Source organism: Octopus bimaculoides, chromosome 7 (genome assembly GCF_001194135.2).
Source record: "Octopus bimaculoides isolate UCB-OBI-ISO-001 chromosome 7, ASM119413v2, whole genome shotgun sequence".
In the NCBI taxonomy this organism is placed as follows: Eukaryota; Metazoa; Mollusca; class Cephalopoda; order Octopoda; family Octopodidae; genus Octopus; species Octopus bimaculoides.
The window spans coordinates 82,966,247-82,982,638 of record NC_068987.1 but is presented as its reverse complement, the minus strand read 5'-3'; the positions used below and the strand labels follow the sequence as shown (position 1 = coordinate 82,982,638).

The 16,392-nt window shown below is 36.3% G+C and overlaps 1 protein-coding gene across 1 annotated transcript in view; it reads right to left on the bottom strand.

The window, feature by feature from the left end:
• Nucleotides 1–16,392, bottom strand: part of LOC106870138 (four-jointed box protein 1) — a 41,375-nt gene that overhangs the window by 14,006 nt on the left and 10,977 nt on the right. The window contains exon 2 of the mRNA XM_052969452.1: nucleotides 15,375–15,555. Coding sequence (XP_052825412.1) covers nucleotides 15,375–15,555 — 181 coding nt within the window. The remainder of the gene's footprint in view (nucleotides 1–15,374; nucleotides 15,556–16,392) is intronic.

Genomic DNA, 16,392 nt, shown 5'->3' with positions numbered 1-16,392 from the left:
ATATATATATATACATACATATGGCACCTTTGGCATTATGTCGTGCTTGAGAAGAAGACTCACCAGGCCGAGCAAAATCGCATTCGTGGCAGATACCGGTGTCACACAAATTGGCACCCATGCTGGTGGCACATAAATGCACCCTGGTGTCATGCAAATGGCACCTATGCCAGTGGCATGTAAAAGCACCCATTACACTCACAGATTGGTTGGCATTAAGAAGGGCATCCAGCTGTAGAAAACCATGCCAAACCAGACAGGAGTCTGGTGGAGCCTTCCAGCATGTTAGCATGGACAACAGACGTTAAACGATGATGATATATAAATCTCACACACACACACACACACACACACACACACACACACATATATATGTATATTTGTGTGTGATGGGCTTCTTTCAGTTTCTGTCCACCAAATTAACTCACAATGCTTTGGTTGGCCTAAGGCTATATATGAGATGACACTTGCTCAAGGTGTTGCACATTGAAACTAATCTTAAGACTGCATAGCTGTCACAGCCATTCCTCCACTTTTATAATCTTAATTAACCTCAAGGCAAGTATTATAATGGTTTTGCATATCAAACAAGATTAAACTGGCCATTTTAAAATATTTTATTTAAATTTATGTTGTATCATTTTTATTAAGTTGAAATAGAGTGAATGTAAAGAACCATATCCTTAATTTCTTCTTCAATCAGTTAATTATAACAGGCATCATAGAAAAAATTAATGGGTGTCTCAAGGCAGCGAGCTGGCAGAAATGTTAGTACACCGGGCGAAATGCAAGTGATTGATATTAGAAAAGGCATCCAGTTGTAGAAACTATACCAAAACAGACATGAAGCCTGGGCAACTTTTCAGATGGCCAGCCCCTTTCAAACCGTCCAACCTATGCCAGCATGGAAAGTAGATGTATGATGATGATCAAGATATAATATATAAGTATGTATATATCTATCTATCCATCTATCCATCCATCTATCCATCCATACATCTATCTATCCATCTATCTGTGTCCATCTATCCATCTATCTATCTATCTGTCTGTCTATCTATCTATCTATCTCTATCTGTTTCTGTCTGTCTCTCTCTATATATATATGTGTGTATGTGTGTGTATATCTTTGCGCTTGTGTTTGTTTCCACCTAAAACCATAGAAATATTATTGCTGTTCTTTAAATATTTTCTTGTTTTCCTTCCAACTCTATATCTCTTCTGCCCCTTCTTTGCTGTTCTTCATTCTTCTTTAAAACCTCCAAATTTACATGTTTCTCATTTTATTTTTTATTTTCATAAAAAACATCCTTAGTTTATAGTAAGGCAAATTAAATTATGGTTCTCTGTTTGTTTTATAAAATCTTGCCAGTTTCACTGGAATCTTGTTAGCTAAATAAATTAAATTGTTAGCTAAATGAATTAAACTTGTTGTTCTTGTAGAAAAGAATAATTTTTCTCGTGTAAATATTTGCAAGGCAAAATGGTTGCAACTGTTGCAGTTTTCCAAATTACAGCCGTTACTTTATATGCTTCTTAGATATAATATTTTTGTTATTTGTCTCAAAAAAAATGGGTCATTGAATGTTTGTCTGCAAAAATATATAATTGTTTGATTTAGAAAAAAAAAATCATTGTTGGCATAAAAACAAAAATAGAAATAATTTTAATTTTTTAACATTATTTACATTTTTACAAAGTTGTGAAAAAAAAAAGTTTTTAGAACAATGTATTTTTGAAACATATGGTGCAGTTGTGGGTGTATGGTTAAGAAGCTTGTTTCCCAAACATGTGGTCTTTGGTTCAGTCCCACTGTGTGACGCTTTGGGCAAATGTCTTCTACTATTGCCTTGTGAGTGGATTTGGTAGACAGAAACTGAAAGAAGTGGATCTACTTTCTATTTCTTCATGCTAAAGCTAATTAATTCTCTTAAGTTGTCTGCTATGCTGAATATACTGAGACATTCACTTATCCATGAGAGTGGGATCATGACATAATCCCCCTCCTCCTCCTCCTCCTTCCCAGGGTTCCTGAGAGGGTTTTGAGGGTGGAGTGCTCAGTACCTTCTCCATAGGGTCTTGTTGGTAGCAACCATCATTATACCTTCCAGTTCAATTCCTAAGCACGACCAACTGAAACAATGGACAATATCCAACTACCTCATTCTTGGTCAACCTGTCGGTCTCCTACCAATAAGCTCAGCTGGAAGAATCCCTCTTGCAATCCTTTTCTGTGACATTCTAATCACATGTCTATAGTACCAGAGCTGTGATCTTTCAATGCATAGAAGAAACGGCTCAACCTGGAGGAACTCCATGGTCTTCTAGCTACACATCCTGTTGGGCAACATTATTCCGGAGATACTTTTGACAACCAAATTCCATTTACAAAACCCCATTCACAAAGCATTGGTTAACCTTTGCTTGTAGCAGAAGAGACTTAACCAATATGCTGTGTAGAGGGACTGAACCTAATATCCTATTGTTTTGAAGCAAACTTTTTAACCGTAGGTGCTATCATACTGCGAAGAACTTGGTTATATTTGCAAGAAGATTAGCTGTCTTTTAAGAATATTCTTTAAAATACTGAATATTGGAGGTAATACAATTTTGACCAAAACTAATTTTTCTAATATTAATGAAGCATTTTATTGGCTCCAAATGTTTTATAAGTGTTTATGACAACAATATGATTTTAATTAAATTTAATGTATAATAATTTTAATTAAACTGAAAGTATAATGATGATGCCGATGACAATGATGATGACAGTGATGATGATGATGATATAAAAAAATATTTAGAAATATTAAATTGAAGTTAATTATTATTCTTAGAAATTAATGACGAAAATAAATTTTAAGAGATAATTACTTGGTGTTGAGGAAATTATTATATTTATTTAAAAGTATTTACAGAACCATGATAGCATGTCAACATGTCTGGTAATAAATGTTGTAGAGCGTCGGCAGTGCCACCATTACAGAAAGAAGTGATTCAACTTCAGTTGTTGAATTTAGAGATAGAAAGTCTTTCTCATGTCTCTTCCTCACTCTAAACAAACATCTGGCAGTTATATGAACTTCAGCATATTTTGAATACATTATATTCTGATGTTATAAAAATATTATGATAGTTAGTATGCTTTGAGTTAAAAAAAAAATTGCCGCAGGCTGAAAACTAAGAAACTATGGAGCACTAATAGTGAATAAGAGTAGTGAAACATTATCTGAAGAGGGGACTAACGAGTCATGTCATATAAGGGTATTACTAACATTTTGCAGAGAGTTTTGGGTTAATTTGTAGAGCAATGCTGAAGGATATTCGAAATTGTTATCATAAAGGATGTTAGAATATAAACTAATCGTCATCTAGATTTAATATTAGATTGAAATTATTTTCAAATTAGAATCTTTAGATATCTTTTACTTTTTATTTGTTTCAGTTATTAGACTGTGGCCATGCTGGGGTACTGCCTTGAAGGGTTTAGTTAAATAAATTCGCCCCAGGACTTATTTCTATTTTTTTTTTTTAATTTGGTACTTATTCTATCAGTTTTTTTTTTGTCAAACCACAGGGTTATGGAACATGAACAAACTAACACTAGTTATCAAATGGTGGTGGGGAGATAAATATTATTTGATAAACATAATCTATGTTTTTATGTACTACTATTAGTTTCATGTGCTGAGAGCATGCCAAACTGTGTTTGTGTTAAAAAACATTGTCTGGCATTCTCTCAGCACATGAAACTAATAGTAGTACATAAACACATATATTGTTTATGTTACGGGGACGTAAACACACCAACATCGGTTGTTAAGCGATGTTGGGGGGACAAACACAGGCATACAAACACACACACACACACATATATACACACGACGGACTTTTTCAGTTTCCATCTACCAAATCCACTCACAAGGCTTTGGTTGGCTCGAGGCTATAGTACAAGACACTTGCCCAAGGTGCCACGCAGTAGGACTGAACCCAGAGCCATGTGGTTGGTAAGCAAGCTACTTACCACACAGCTACTCCTGCACCTATGTATATAATTATTACAATGTTTATATATATAACAAGCTTCCACACAGTTTCTGGTTACAAAATATTGGTCAACCTGGGGCTGAAGTAAAAGAAATTTATTCAAAGTGGCATGCAGTGGGACTGAACTCAAGACCACATGGTTGGGAAGCAAGCTCCTTAACCACATAGTCATGCCTGTGCTTGATATTTATAATTCTCTTAAGTTATTCTTAACAACAGACATGCAAGCAAATGTTACTTAATCCCATTGAGACCAATATTTTAACATGTTCCAGATGAAATTTATGTTTTTAATCTCAACTTAAGCTTATTCAAATACAAGTCTAAGAAGTTTTGTTTTAGATTTGGATTTTCAAACTACTGTTAAAACACGAGTTTAACATAAAAATGTAACAATATTAAAACTTATAAAAAACAAATAATGAACATAAGCAACGGAGTGACAAGTAAAAGCATGTTGGAATAAATATTGTCTCCAGATGTAGGAATGTACATGTCATTTTTCTAGTAAAACAGTTGCAAAATTATTTTGGTGCTGGCATAGTTGTGTGGTTAAGAAGCTTGGTTTGTAACCATGTGGTTTCAGGTTCAATCCAATTGAACAATACTTTGGGCAAGTGTCTTTTACTATAGCACTAAGGATAATCAATACCTTATGATGGAAACTGTGTGGAAGCCTATCATGTTTACATACATGCATATATATATATGAGTATATATATATATGAGTATAAACACATATGTGTGTTTATGTGATACTATTAGTTTCACGTGCTGAGAGCATACTAGACAGTGTTTTTTTAACACAAACAAAGTCTGGCATGCTCTCAGCACATGAAACTAATAATAGCACATAAAAACATAGATTGTGCTTATTAAATAATACTTATCTCTCACCAAATGGATTACTTTTTTCGTTGTTCTTACCACCATGGAGAAGACTTGTTGGGGCAAACGAAAGCAAAATCGTGATGGCACCTGTGCCCAGCGTCGCCTTCCTGGCACGTGTAAAGACATTTGAGTGAGATCATTGCCAGTGCCGCTGGACTGGCTCCTGTGCAGGTGGCACATAAAATACACCATTTGAAGCATGGCCGTTGCCAGTACCTCCTGACTGGCCTTCGTGTCGGTGGCACGTAAAAGCACCCACTACACTCTCGGAGTGGTTGGCGTTAGGAAGGGTATCCAGCTGTAGAAACTCTGCCAAATCAGTTTGGATCCTGCTGTAGCCATCTGGCTCACCAGTCCTCAGTCAAATCGTCCAACCCATGCTAGCATGGAAAGCGGACGTTAAACGATGATGATGATGATGATGATATATATATATATATATATATATATATATATATATATAGCGGAGGCAAAGTGGCTGAGTTCCTTTCGGGTGTTGGGCCTAATAGAAGCAATGATCAAGATCTTTGGCATTATGTTGTGCTTGAGAAGAAGACCCATCAAACCAAGCAAAATCGCAGTTGTGGCAGATACTGGTGTCACGCAAATTGGCACCCATGCTGGTGGCACATAAATGCACCCTGGTGTCATGCAAAAGAGCACTTGTGCCAGTGGCATGTAAAAGCGCCCATTACACTCTTGGAGTGGTTGGTGTTAGGAAGGGCATCCAGCTGTAGAAAACCATGTCAAATTAGACCGGAGTCTGGTGAAGCCTTCCAGCATGCCAAACCATCCAACCCATGCCAACATGGACAATGAGCATTAAATGATGACGATGATGATGATGGCAGTGCTCCTTCAAGGCCACAACTGAAACTAATAAAAGAAAAAATGTCTAACTGTGTGTGTCTTTGTATGTGTATTTGTCACCACACCACCACCACCACCACCACCACCATTGCTTGACAACTGGTGTTGGTTTGTTTATGTCTCTAGCAAAAGAGATCAATAAAATTGGCACCAGACTTCAAAAAAAAAAAAAAAGTCACAATCAGTGGGCATGATTTGTTTGACTAAAATTCTTTAAGGTAGTGTCCTGCTACATTAGCAATGCACCGACTGAAACTAGTAAAAAACCCCAAAAAATGAAATCAAATATAAGGAACAGTATCTTAAGATCCTTTAAGATAGTACCTCATACTGTGAAAGATAATGAAGTACCTTGTGTGAACAATTGTTTAAGGTCACGCATAATAAAGTCTTGAAATAGGATTAGAATTAATTGTGTGTTTGATGAGGAATGTTCAGTTTGCTTTGTAAGTATTTCGGGGTCTATTCTTTTTATTTACATGGGAGTGGTGGTTGGTGGTGGAAGTAGTTGAAGGGGCTGTTAATGGTGGTAGCTTTTACATCAGAAGTGTCAGATGGTGCATTCTGTGATATATACAAATCCTTCTTTTCGATGAAGGATGGCTTTATAAGATTACTGTCTTGTAGTATATGATGTGTTTCAGAAATTCTAAATATGGTAGGTCTCATTCCCCTTCTATGTCTCACCACAACCGATTTTTTTCTGGAGACAAAGAGAGAGAATGAAGATACTACTACTACTACTACTACTACTACTGATGATGCTGATAATAATAATAATAATAATAATAATAATCCAAGAATAACAATCGGGAAGTGCATACTTTAAATTTGTTGGGAGAAGGGACTAGTCGATTACATCGACCCCAGTGTTTCACTGGTACTTAATTTATTGACCCCGAGAAGATGAAAGGCAAAGTCAACCTCAGCAGAATTTGAACTCGGATTGTAAAGATGGATGAAATGCCATGAAGAATTTTGCTGTCGTACTAACGATTCTGCCAGTTTGCCGCCTTAATAATAATAATAATAATCATCATTTAACATCCGCCTTCCATGCTAGCATGGGTCGGACAATTTGACTAGGGACTGGCGAAACGGATGGCTACACCAGACTCCAATCTGATCTGACAGAGTTTCTACAGCTGGATACCCTTCCTAATGCCAACCACTCCGAGAGTGTAGTGGGTGCTTTTTATGTGCCACCAGCACAAGGGCCAGTCTGGCAGTACTTGCAACGGCCATGCTCAAATGGTGTTTTTTATGTGCCACATGCACAGGGGTCAGTCCAATGATTTGTTCACATGCCTCCGGCACAAGTGCCTGCAAGGCGAAGCTGGAAATGATCGCGCTCAAATGGTGCATTTTACATGCCACCGGCACAGGAGTGAGACTGCTGCTCTGGCAGTGATCCCGCTAGGATGGTGCTGTTAGCACTCCACTGGCACGGGTGCCAGTCATCAAATTTGGTTCAGCTTCAATCCGATTTCACTAATAATAATAATAATAATAATAATAATAATAATCATACTTTCTACTGTAGGCACAATGCCTGGAATTTTGGGGGAAGGGACTAGTTGATTACATCAGCCCCAATGTTTCACTGGTACTTAATTTATCGATCCCCGAAAGGATGAAAGGCAAAAATCGACTTCGACGGAATTTGAACTCAGAACGTAAAGATGGATGAAATGCGACTAAGTATTTTACCTGGCATGCTAATGATTCTGCCAAGAAGTATGAAATCATTAAGATGCAGAAAATGAAGAAGGAAACTATTACAGCAGTAACCATAGGTACACAAATACATGCAACCACATACACACATGCACACACACACACACACTTACACATGCCTTCAATTCACATCATATTTATTTCAATGAAGAATATTTTCCTCTCTTGTTTGTGGTTTGAACTTCTGAAATGTCTAGTAAGATATTAAACATGGTTGAATTGATAGAGTACCAAATATCCAGGTATGAATTGCCAGCTTATGGGTGCATGTATGGTCGAGAGGTTAAAAACTTTGCTTACAAATGGATAGAGATGATTGAAGCAGATTGTGAGGTAGGGCCATTGCAAAGAGTTTTCTTTTTGGGAACAACTAAAGTATTATGAAGCTCTTGATTAGATTGACTGAAATGAATGAAAAAAGGTAAGGTGGAGACTGTTTGATACATAAGGCTGTTGGGTGCAAACTGCTTTTGAAGCAGAAAAGTGACTAGGTAATAAGTGCCATGCTGGGGTGGGTGGGAGAGCTCGGTACTGGACAGGTACTTCATTTATTGATAATGAAAGAATGAAAGACCATGGTGATCTCAGCAGGATTTGAAATCAGATCCCATACATCTAAAACACTAATGATTCTTATTTCTTTATTGCCCACAAGGGGCTAAACATAGAGGGGACAAATAAGGACAGACAAAGGGATTAAGTCGATTACATCGACCCCAGTGCGTAACTGGTACTTAATTTATCGACCCCGAAAGGATGAAAGGCAAAGTTGACCTCGGTGGTATTTGAACTCAGAACGTAGCAGCAGACGAAATACCGCTAAGCATTTCACCCGGCATGCTAACAATTCTGCCAGCTCGCCACCTTCTAAAACACTAATTATTCTGCTAATTTGTCACCTCATCATCATCATCATCATCATCATCATTTAACATCCATTTGCCATGTTGGTATGGGTTAGACGATTTGACAGGATCTAGCAAGGCCAGGTGTTGCACTAGATTCCATAGTTTCTACAGATGGATGCCCTTCTTAATGCCAACCACTTCAGAGTGGTGTACTGGGTGCATTTTATGTGACACCACCACCAGTGCTTTTAATGTGGCACCAACACCAATCCTTTCAACATGGCACCAGCGCCAATGCTTTTTACGTGGCATCTTGGTCCTAGGAAATCAGTTCTGTTGCAGGGGGTGGGTCTTCTTGGGTACAGCACTGCACCCAAGTAAATGATGCTCAAATAAATGATGAGCATAAGATAATGAATTGGTAGGATGGTAAATTTATTAATGACATTGATATTAAAAATTGCATAAACATTATTCTTATGAAATAAAAGATCAAACTTGTTATTCAACTACTCTGAAAAGTTGAATACAGAAAAACAGTGATATTCTTCAAGGGTGGGTTGAGGGTGGGGGCAATCCTATTAAATAATATAAAGCATTCATAAAACATATGTTTCTATCTTAAGAGATTGACAAAGATAAAAAAAAAATTATATTTGTCTGATAACATTCTATTATTATTATCATTATTATTTTTTTTGTAAAATCGTTTGGTTCACACCAGAAAGAAAGTGAACAAAGTTTAAATATCTCATTATTTTTATGAATTATATATTGTTTTTATAAGCCAGAGGACACTACAATGATTCTTGAATGCTGCAGCATTAGTTGGAACTAGTTCTATTGTACATGTCTGTGAAAAATAATGAAGAAATATAAAGATACTTGATATTTCTCTCTCTCTCTTCTCTCTCTTTTCTTTCTCTCTCACCATTTTATATTTTATTTTCCTGCTAGAAATATTAAATTGTCTGAGACATGTTATTTTCTTAATGTAATTTGATATTGGAAGTGACATGTTGAAACAATATCGTCAATTCTAACTGATTGCTTTAGTTTTATTCCCTCCATTCTTTCATTTTTCTAATGGCCATTTACATAGAAATATGAATAATCAATTGAACCTTCTCTACCATATGATTAAAAAGAAAATGAAATACAATTTAAAGAGACAGAACATTCTGGAGTATATTTAATCAACAAAGAAAGAAGCAGGACATTGGGACATTGTTTGGTTGGTTGCACAAGACATAATGTATTTATCTAAATTGTCCCAAATGTCGTTCATATTTTGAAATATTCTTATAAGTCAAAAAGGTTGCTTTTATTTATTTTTATCTATTTCTGTTCTTGTTGCAATAAGCAATATATCACTAATTGAAAAAAATATACTTGAGCTCTATGTGAATTGTATTTTTCCCATTTTCTCAAACATTTTTGTTTTCATTATTTAAAAAGCAACAGTAATTCAACATTTCATATATACATATATGCATATATATATATATATATATATACATTGTGCTAGCATGGAAGGCGGACATTAAACGATGATGATGATGATATATATATATATATATATATATGGAGAAAGAGAGAGAGAAAGGTACCCAAATACATGCAACCACATACACACACACACACACACACGTCTTCAATTCACATCATATTTATTTCAATGAATAATATTTTCCTCTTTTGTTTGTGGTTTCAACTTCTTTAGTAAGATAATAAAGATGCTTGAGTTGATAGAGTACCAAATATCCAGGTATGAATTGCTAGTTTACGGGTGCAGGTATGGTCGGGAGGTTAAAAACTTTGCTTACAAGTCATGCAGTCTCAGGTTCAATCTCAGGTCACGGCACCTTGAGCAAGTGTCTTCAGAAAAGGATAATGCTCTTCCTTGATTCTTATAGAGTGATAGGACCAGTTTGCCTGGTTTCTGTGGTGTATATATTCCTCCACGGTTGGAACGCCAGTCCATTGCAGATTATTCATTTTTGCCAGGTGAGTGGACTGAAGCAACATGAAATGAAGTGTCTAGCTCAAGGATACAACACATCACCTGATCCACAAATTGAAACCACAGTATTATGATCATGAGTCCCACACTGTAACCACTAAGCTATGTGCTACAGCCCTGGAATGACCAAAATCTCGTGAGTAAATTTGGGAAATGGAAACTGAAAGAATTGCGAAAGATGAGATGGATGGAGTACACAGGTAAATTGTTTTACCTGGAAATTTATGTACTACACACTACTGAATGCTTTACTGATGTCAAGTATAACAACATTTTTTTCCCCATTTTGTCCAGAGCAAAGGCCCACTGATGAGTTAAATAGGAGAGGAGGTCTCTTGTCGATGAGGTTTTATAGAAGTCACATGGGTTGTTGATGTGTGAGAGGAATTCAAAGAGTTGGAGAAAGTTATTATAACAACTACTTCTATCACTTTTGAAATGATGGAAATGAGGATGTTAGGTTTGTTGTAGGTGGTGTGTTGGTTGACCTGAGGTGACAACTGGTTGAGTCGATAAATGAAGATGTGTTTCTTGGGTTGCGTGAAGAAGTAGCTGACAACACCCACAAACTTTTAACAGAAGATTTTATTACTGCACATTGAGTTTAACTGTGTTGGACTTTTGAAAATAATAACAGCAATAATTACATGCTGGGAGAGACACACTGTTTGAAGTTTACAATAAGCCTATAGATACAGCAGTCTGTGGCTGGCCCATCATAACAGAAACAATTGTACTATATTCATAGTGACAGAGATTTCTGCTGACTATTTGCCATCTGTCTTAACTGTTTGGCTATGGCGAGAATGGAAACACAATACACAGCAGCCTCAACAGTCTGCATGTGAATGAGTTGGCTGGTCTCGACAGTCTACAAAGAGTGTTGGCGCCAAAAGAGGGTTTTTATAGAGCACGAGGAGAAGATTCTAGAAAATTAAATCATGTGGTGGATTGATACTGATTGGTTACTTAATAGACCAATCACTTGAAACCATTGTGATTTGCGACACACCTAGCATTGTCTTATGGCATATCAGTGTGCCGCATACTTGAACTAGAAATATAACTAAAAGTATAGGAAAAAAATTATATTCAGGTTACACTGCGGCACACCTAGCATCGTCTCATAGCATGTCAGTGTGCCGCACACCTGAACTAGAAATATAAAAGTATAGGGAAAAAAATTATATTCAGGTTACACTGCAGCACACCTAGCATCGTCTCATTGCACGTCAGTGTGCTGCAACATACCAGTTGTGGAGCACAGCTCTAGACTACAATATCCAGAGTGTCCTCTTTAAAGATGAAGGATGGAAACTTGGTTTCTATTTCTAGCAGTCAACCACAGAAACTTCCTTTTACTTGTTTCAGTTATTGGATGGTGGCCATGCTGGGATTTTAATATTTTTAAGTTTGGTACTTATTCTATTGGTCTCTTTTGCTGAACCACTAGGCAGTGCTCCAGCATGGCCACAGTCAAATGACTGAAACAAGTAAAAGAGAAAAGAGAAAGCCAACACCAGTTCCAAACAGTTGGATGGGGCACAAAGACACATGAACACACAAACATTCAATGGGCTTCTTTTGCAGTTCCCATCTACCAACTCCACTCACAGGGCTTAGATTGTCCCAGAGCTATATTCTTTCATTCTTTTATTTGATTCAGTCATTTGTCTGCGGCTATGTTGGAGCACCGCCTTTAGTCGAATGAACTGACCCCAGGACTTATTCTTTGTATGCCTAGTACTTATTCTATTGGTCTCTTTTGCCGAACTGCTAAGTTACAGATACGTAAACACACCAACATTGGTTGTCAAGTGATGGAGGATTGACAAACACAGACACACACACAAATATATACACATATATATACATACATATATATATATATATATATACAATGGGCTTCTTTCAGTTTCCACCTATCAAATCCACTCACAAGGCTTTGGTTGGCCTGAGACTATAGCAGAAGACACTTGCCCAAGGTACCACACAGTGGGACTCAACCCAGAACCATGTGACTGGGAAGCAAGCTTCTTACAACACATCCACTCCTGCACCTGTATAAAGATACATACCCAGTGGGATTGAAACCACAACCACATGGTTGGGGAGCTAGCTTCTTAACCATACAACTACGACTGTGCCTATATAAATTGTTCTCAACAGAACTTTCCAAACTGAGAAATACTCCTTTCTAACATCATCAGGTAATTAGCATGTCGTTAATACTGATAAATCGTTGAAATAGAGAAATAGGCTTTACTAAAAGAGAAACATGATGAAGCTATAGTCTTTTGAAATATTTCCATTATGATATAATAATGGCCATATTTTCTTTACAAAACAAAATATAAAGTTTCATATCTTCAATGCTTCAGCACACATCTACATTGGAATTATGCTGCTTGTGTGTTGTCTATTAAATTCCAACACAACATTAAGATATTTCGCTAATGCATGCGAGATACACAAGGAAGATTGCACAGCCAGGAAATATATCAGAGATCTTAATGGCAAAATAATGTGCAAGTTTCTTTCTTTTAGCATTTACATATTTACATAGATAATTGGCAGACACATACATATATACATGCATACATATTTGCATATATACATACACACACATACCCATACATATAAAAATATATATAATATATAATAGATTATATATCTCTTTCATTCTCTCTCACCATATATTTATATGTATATATATATATATATATATATGTATATATATATATATGTATATATATGTATATATATATATATATATATGTATATATATGTATATATATATATACATAAATATGTATATATACACACATATATATATATATACATATGTAATCTGATCAATAAGTATCCGGACTGTTGCTATAGTAATGAAGCTAAAGCACGTAGAGTGAAGCTGCTTGGCACAGTTTGATCTTGAACTCTGCTGTGCATACACACTACGTTTTAACATTTTAGCTCACTTCTGCTGTTTAATGCAGTGCTTGGAAGGAACGTGTGTAGCATGTGATTGTTGCACTGACCAGAAAGTTGAGCTGAGAATCTGCATCCAATTTTGCCAAAAGCTTGGTGATACCTGCTCAGAGGCCTATGCAAAGTTGCAAAAAATGTATGAGCTGTACACAAGTGTATGAGTGGTTCAGATGTTTCCAAGATGGCCAAAAAAATGTTGATAGTGACAAACGTTCTGGGAAGCCTGCAACCAGCAGAACTGAGAAAAACATTGCCGATGTGCATGCAGCTGTGAAGGGAAATTGTCGAATCACCAACTGTGAGTTATCAGGGGATGTGCAGATTAGTTACGGTTCAGTTCAGTCCATTATCACTGAAGATTTGTGTATGAGATGTGTGTCTGCCAAGTTTGTGCCAAAACTGCTTTTAGCTGATCAAAAAGACACTCAGGTTTCAATCTCCTTGGTTGTGTCGAGAACAATGAAAACTTTTTGAAAACAGTCATAATGGGTGATGAATCGTGGGTCTGTAGCTATGACCCTGAAACAAAGGCTCAGTCTTTGCAGTGGGAAACACCAACCTGTCCGAGACCGAATAAAGCACAAATGAGTTGAAGCAATATGAAAACACTGTTGATCGTTTTCTTTGACAACAAAGGGATTGCTCATCATGTGTATGCTCCACCTGGTCAGACAGTAAACAAGTTATACTACCGTGATGTTTTGTGGTATTTGCAGGATGCCATTCATTGAAAAAGGTCATAATTGCATGTGTCTGGTGAGTGGTAATTACATCATGACAATGCACCTGCCCATTCAGTTTACAGTAAATGATTTGATTTCTGAAAATTATATTGTACTGACCACTAAACCTTTCATAATAAGAATGAATTAGCATCCATATACTTTCAGAAGTTTTGAAGGCTATTCTGACACAAACTTGTCATTGTATATATGTGTTTATTGTTCTTTTGAATAACAATAAAATCCTTTGGAAGAAATTCGAATATGACAAACCATGTATGGCAAGTTTGCTTTTGGTACATTTTTTACATTAACTGTTTTACAGTAAAGACAGGGTGCACTTTAATGTGCCACCTTCACAAGAAAGGCTGTCTGCAACAGAACTAAAGAGCTTCTTTTACTCTACCTGTATATGTTGCAACTTGTTGAAATCATATTATTTCTGTAAAGAAATTCTAACTTTAAAATATCATAAAAACCAAATAAATTAGAAAAGCAACATTAATTAGGAAAGTCTCATGATTCCTGAATGAATTTTGTGTAATTATTTTGTAATGCTTTCAGGAATTCCAAGACTTAATTTTTTTTGTTCTTAGCTCTTAGACAAAAATGTAATGTAGTAGATCCTCATAGATACAACTCTGGCTGTCTCATGTTGATTTTACAGCAATATAATGTTCTTGCTTTCTTTATGTATTACTTATTGGCTGAAACTAATTTATCAGATCTGTGCTACATTTTGCACAGAACACATGCGTCTAAAATGAAAAAAGTATCTAAAAATTTCGCTAGTTAAGGTATAAGCACAATTGTGTGGTTAAAAAGCTCACTTTGCAACATGTGGTTTTGGGTTCGGTTCCACAGTATGGCACCTTGAGCAAGGCTTCTGCTATTGTCCTGAGCTGACCAATGCCTTGTGAGTGAATTTGGTAGATAGAAACTGTGTGGAAGCCCATCTTATATATGTGTGTATGGGGGTATGTGCTTGTGTTTTTGAGTTTGTGTTTGTCCCCCTCCCAACTGCTTGAAAACTGGTGTCAGTTTGTTTACAACCCCATAACTTGGCAGTTTGGCGAAGAGACCAACAGAATAAGTATCAGAGCTGAAATAAACACAAGTACTGGGATCAAAGTAGTGCCCCAGCATGGCTGCAGTCCATAGACTGAAACAAGTAAGAGACAATAGATTGTTGTAATAATGTAAAAAAAGAACACCAGGTAAGAGAATAAATAAGAGTGGAAGCTTTACCTTACTGTTGAAATACCGGGGATCCATTGGATAAGGGCAACCAAATTCCCTTCAGTCCATTGAAGTTTACTGAAGTTTATTCCTTTCCATTGAACAGAAGAATGATTCACTTTAGAGAGGCTAACAATTGGGACATTATCAAGTCCAAGAAGCCGAGAGAGATAGAAAGACAGTACTTCACCTGCAAAATAGAATAAACAGCACAACAAATTCAGTCAGGTAACAAAGTGAATCCAGGAAATTGTTTAGTAAGGAAATTGTCAAAATACATATATATATATATATCAATACGGAGCAAGTAACTTAGGAGAGAAATATCTGCTAAGATATCATTGACTCTATTATTATCTAGTGTAACAATTGTAAAAATGATAATAACAGAATCAATAATATAGGCAATTGCAGGCCCCCAAAATGCATTAAATAGCTGAAGGATTAAAATTATTTGAAGGACATACTAAGTATGTCTACCTGCTAGAAATAACAGTCAAAACGTGTAATGCCAACCCAGAAGCTGGTTCACATGAGTTCAAATACTTGAATGTATACTGAGAGATTGTTTTAGCCCATTTGCCTTCAGGCGGTTGATTTCTGTAGTTATCATCAGTGTATTTTGGTGATTTAAATAAGGGTTTTGATTGTTATTTCCAGCAGGTAGCCCTACTCAGTATGTCCTTCGGATAATTTTATATATATATATATATTCGCCATATATCATTCACCATGATAGATCGGTAACCACTACACATATTTTTTTCTCTCTTTGTTTCTTTCTGTGTTCCTTTCTATGGAAGAGCGTAGGCTCGAAACGTTAAAGACTTTTCAGTTCCCGAGCATTATACTAATACATCTGTTTGTTTTCTACACCACCTGTCTTCGTACTGCATTACCTCTGGATATCCTTGTTGCTTATTCTGATTTAAATCACCTTATTTTGAAATTGCATGGATGATACCATACTTAATTCTGGTGCTTAAACTTAAGTACCACATTCACCTGAATCTCTCTCTCTCTCTCT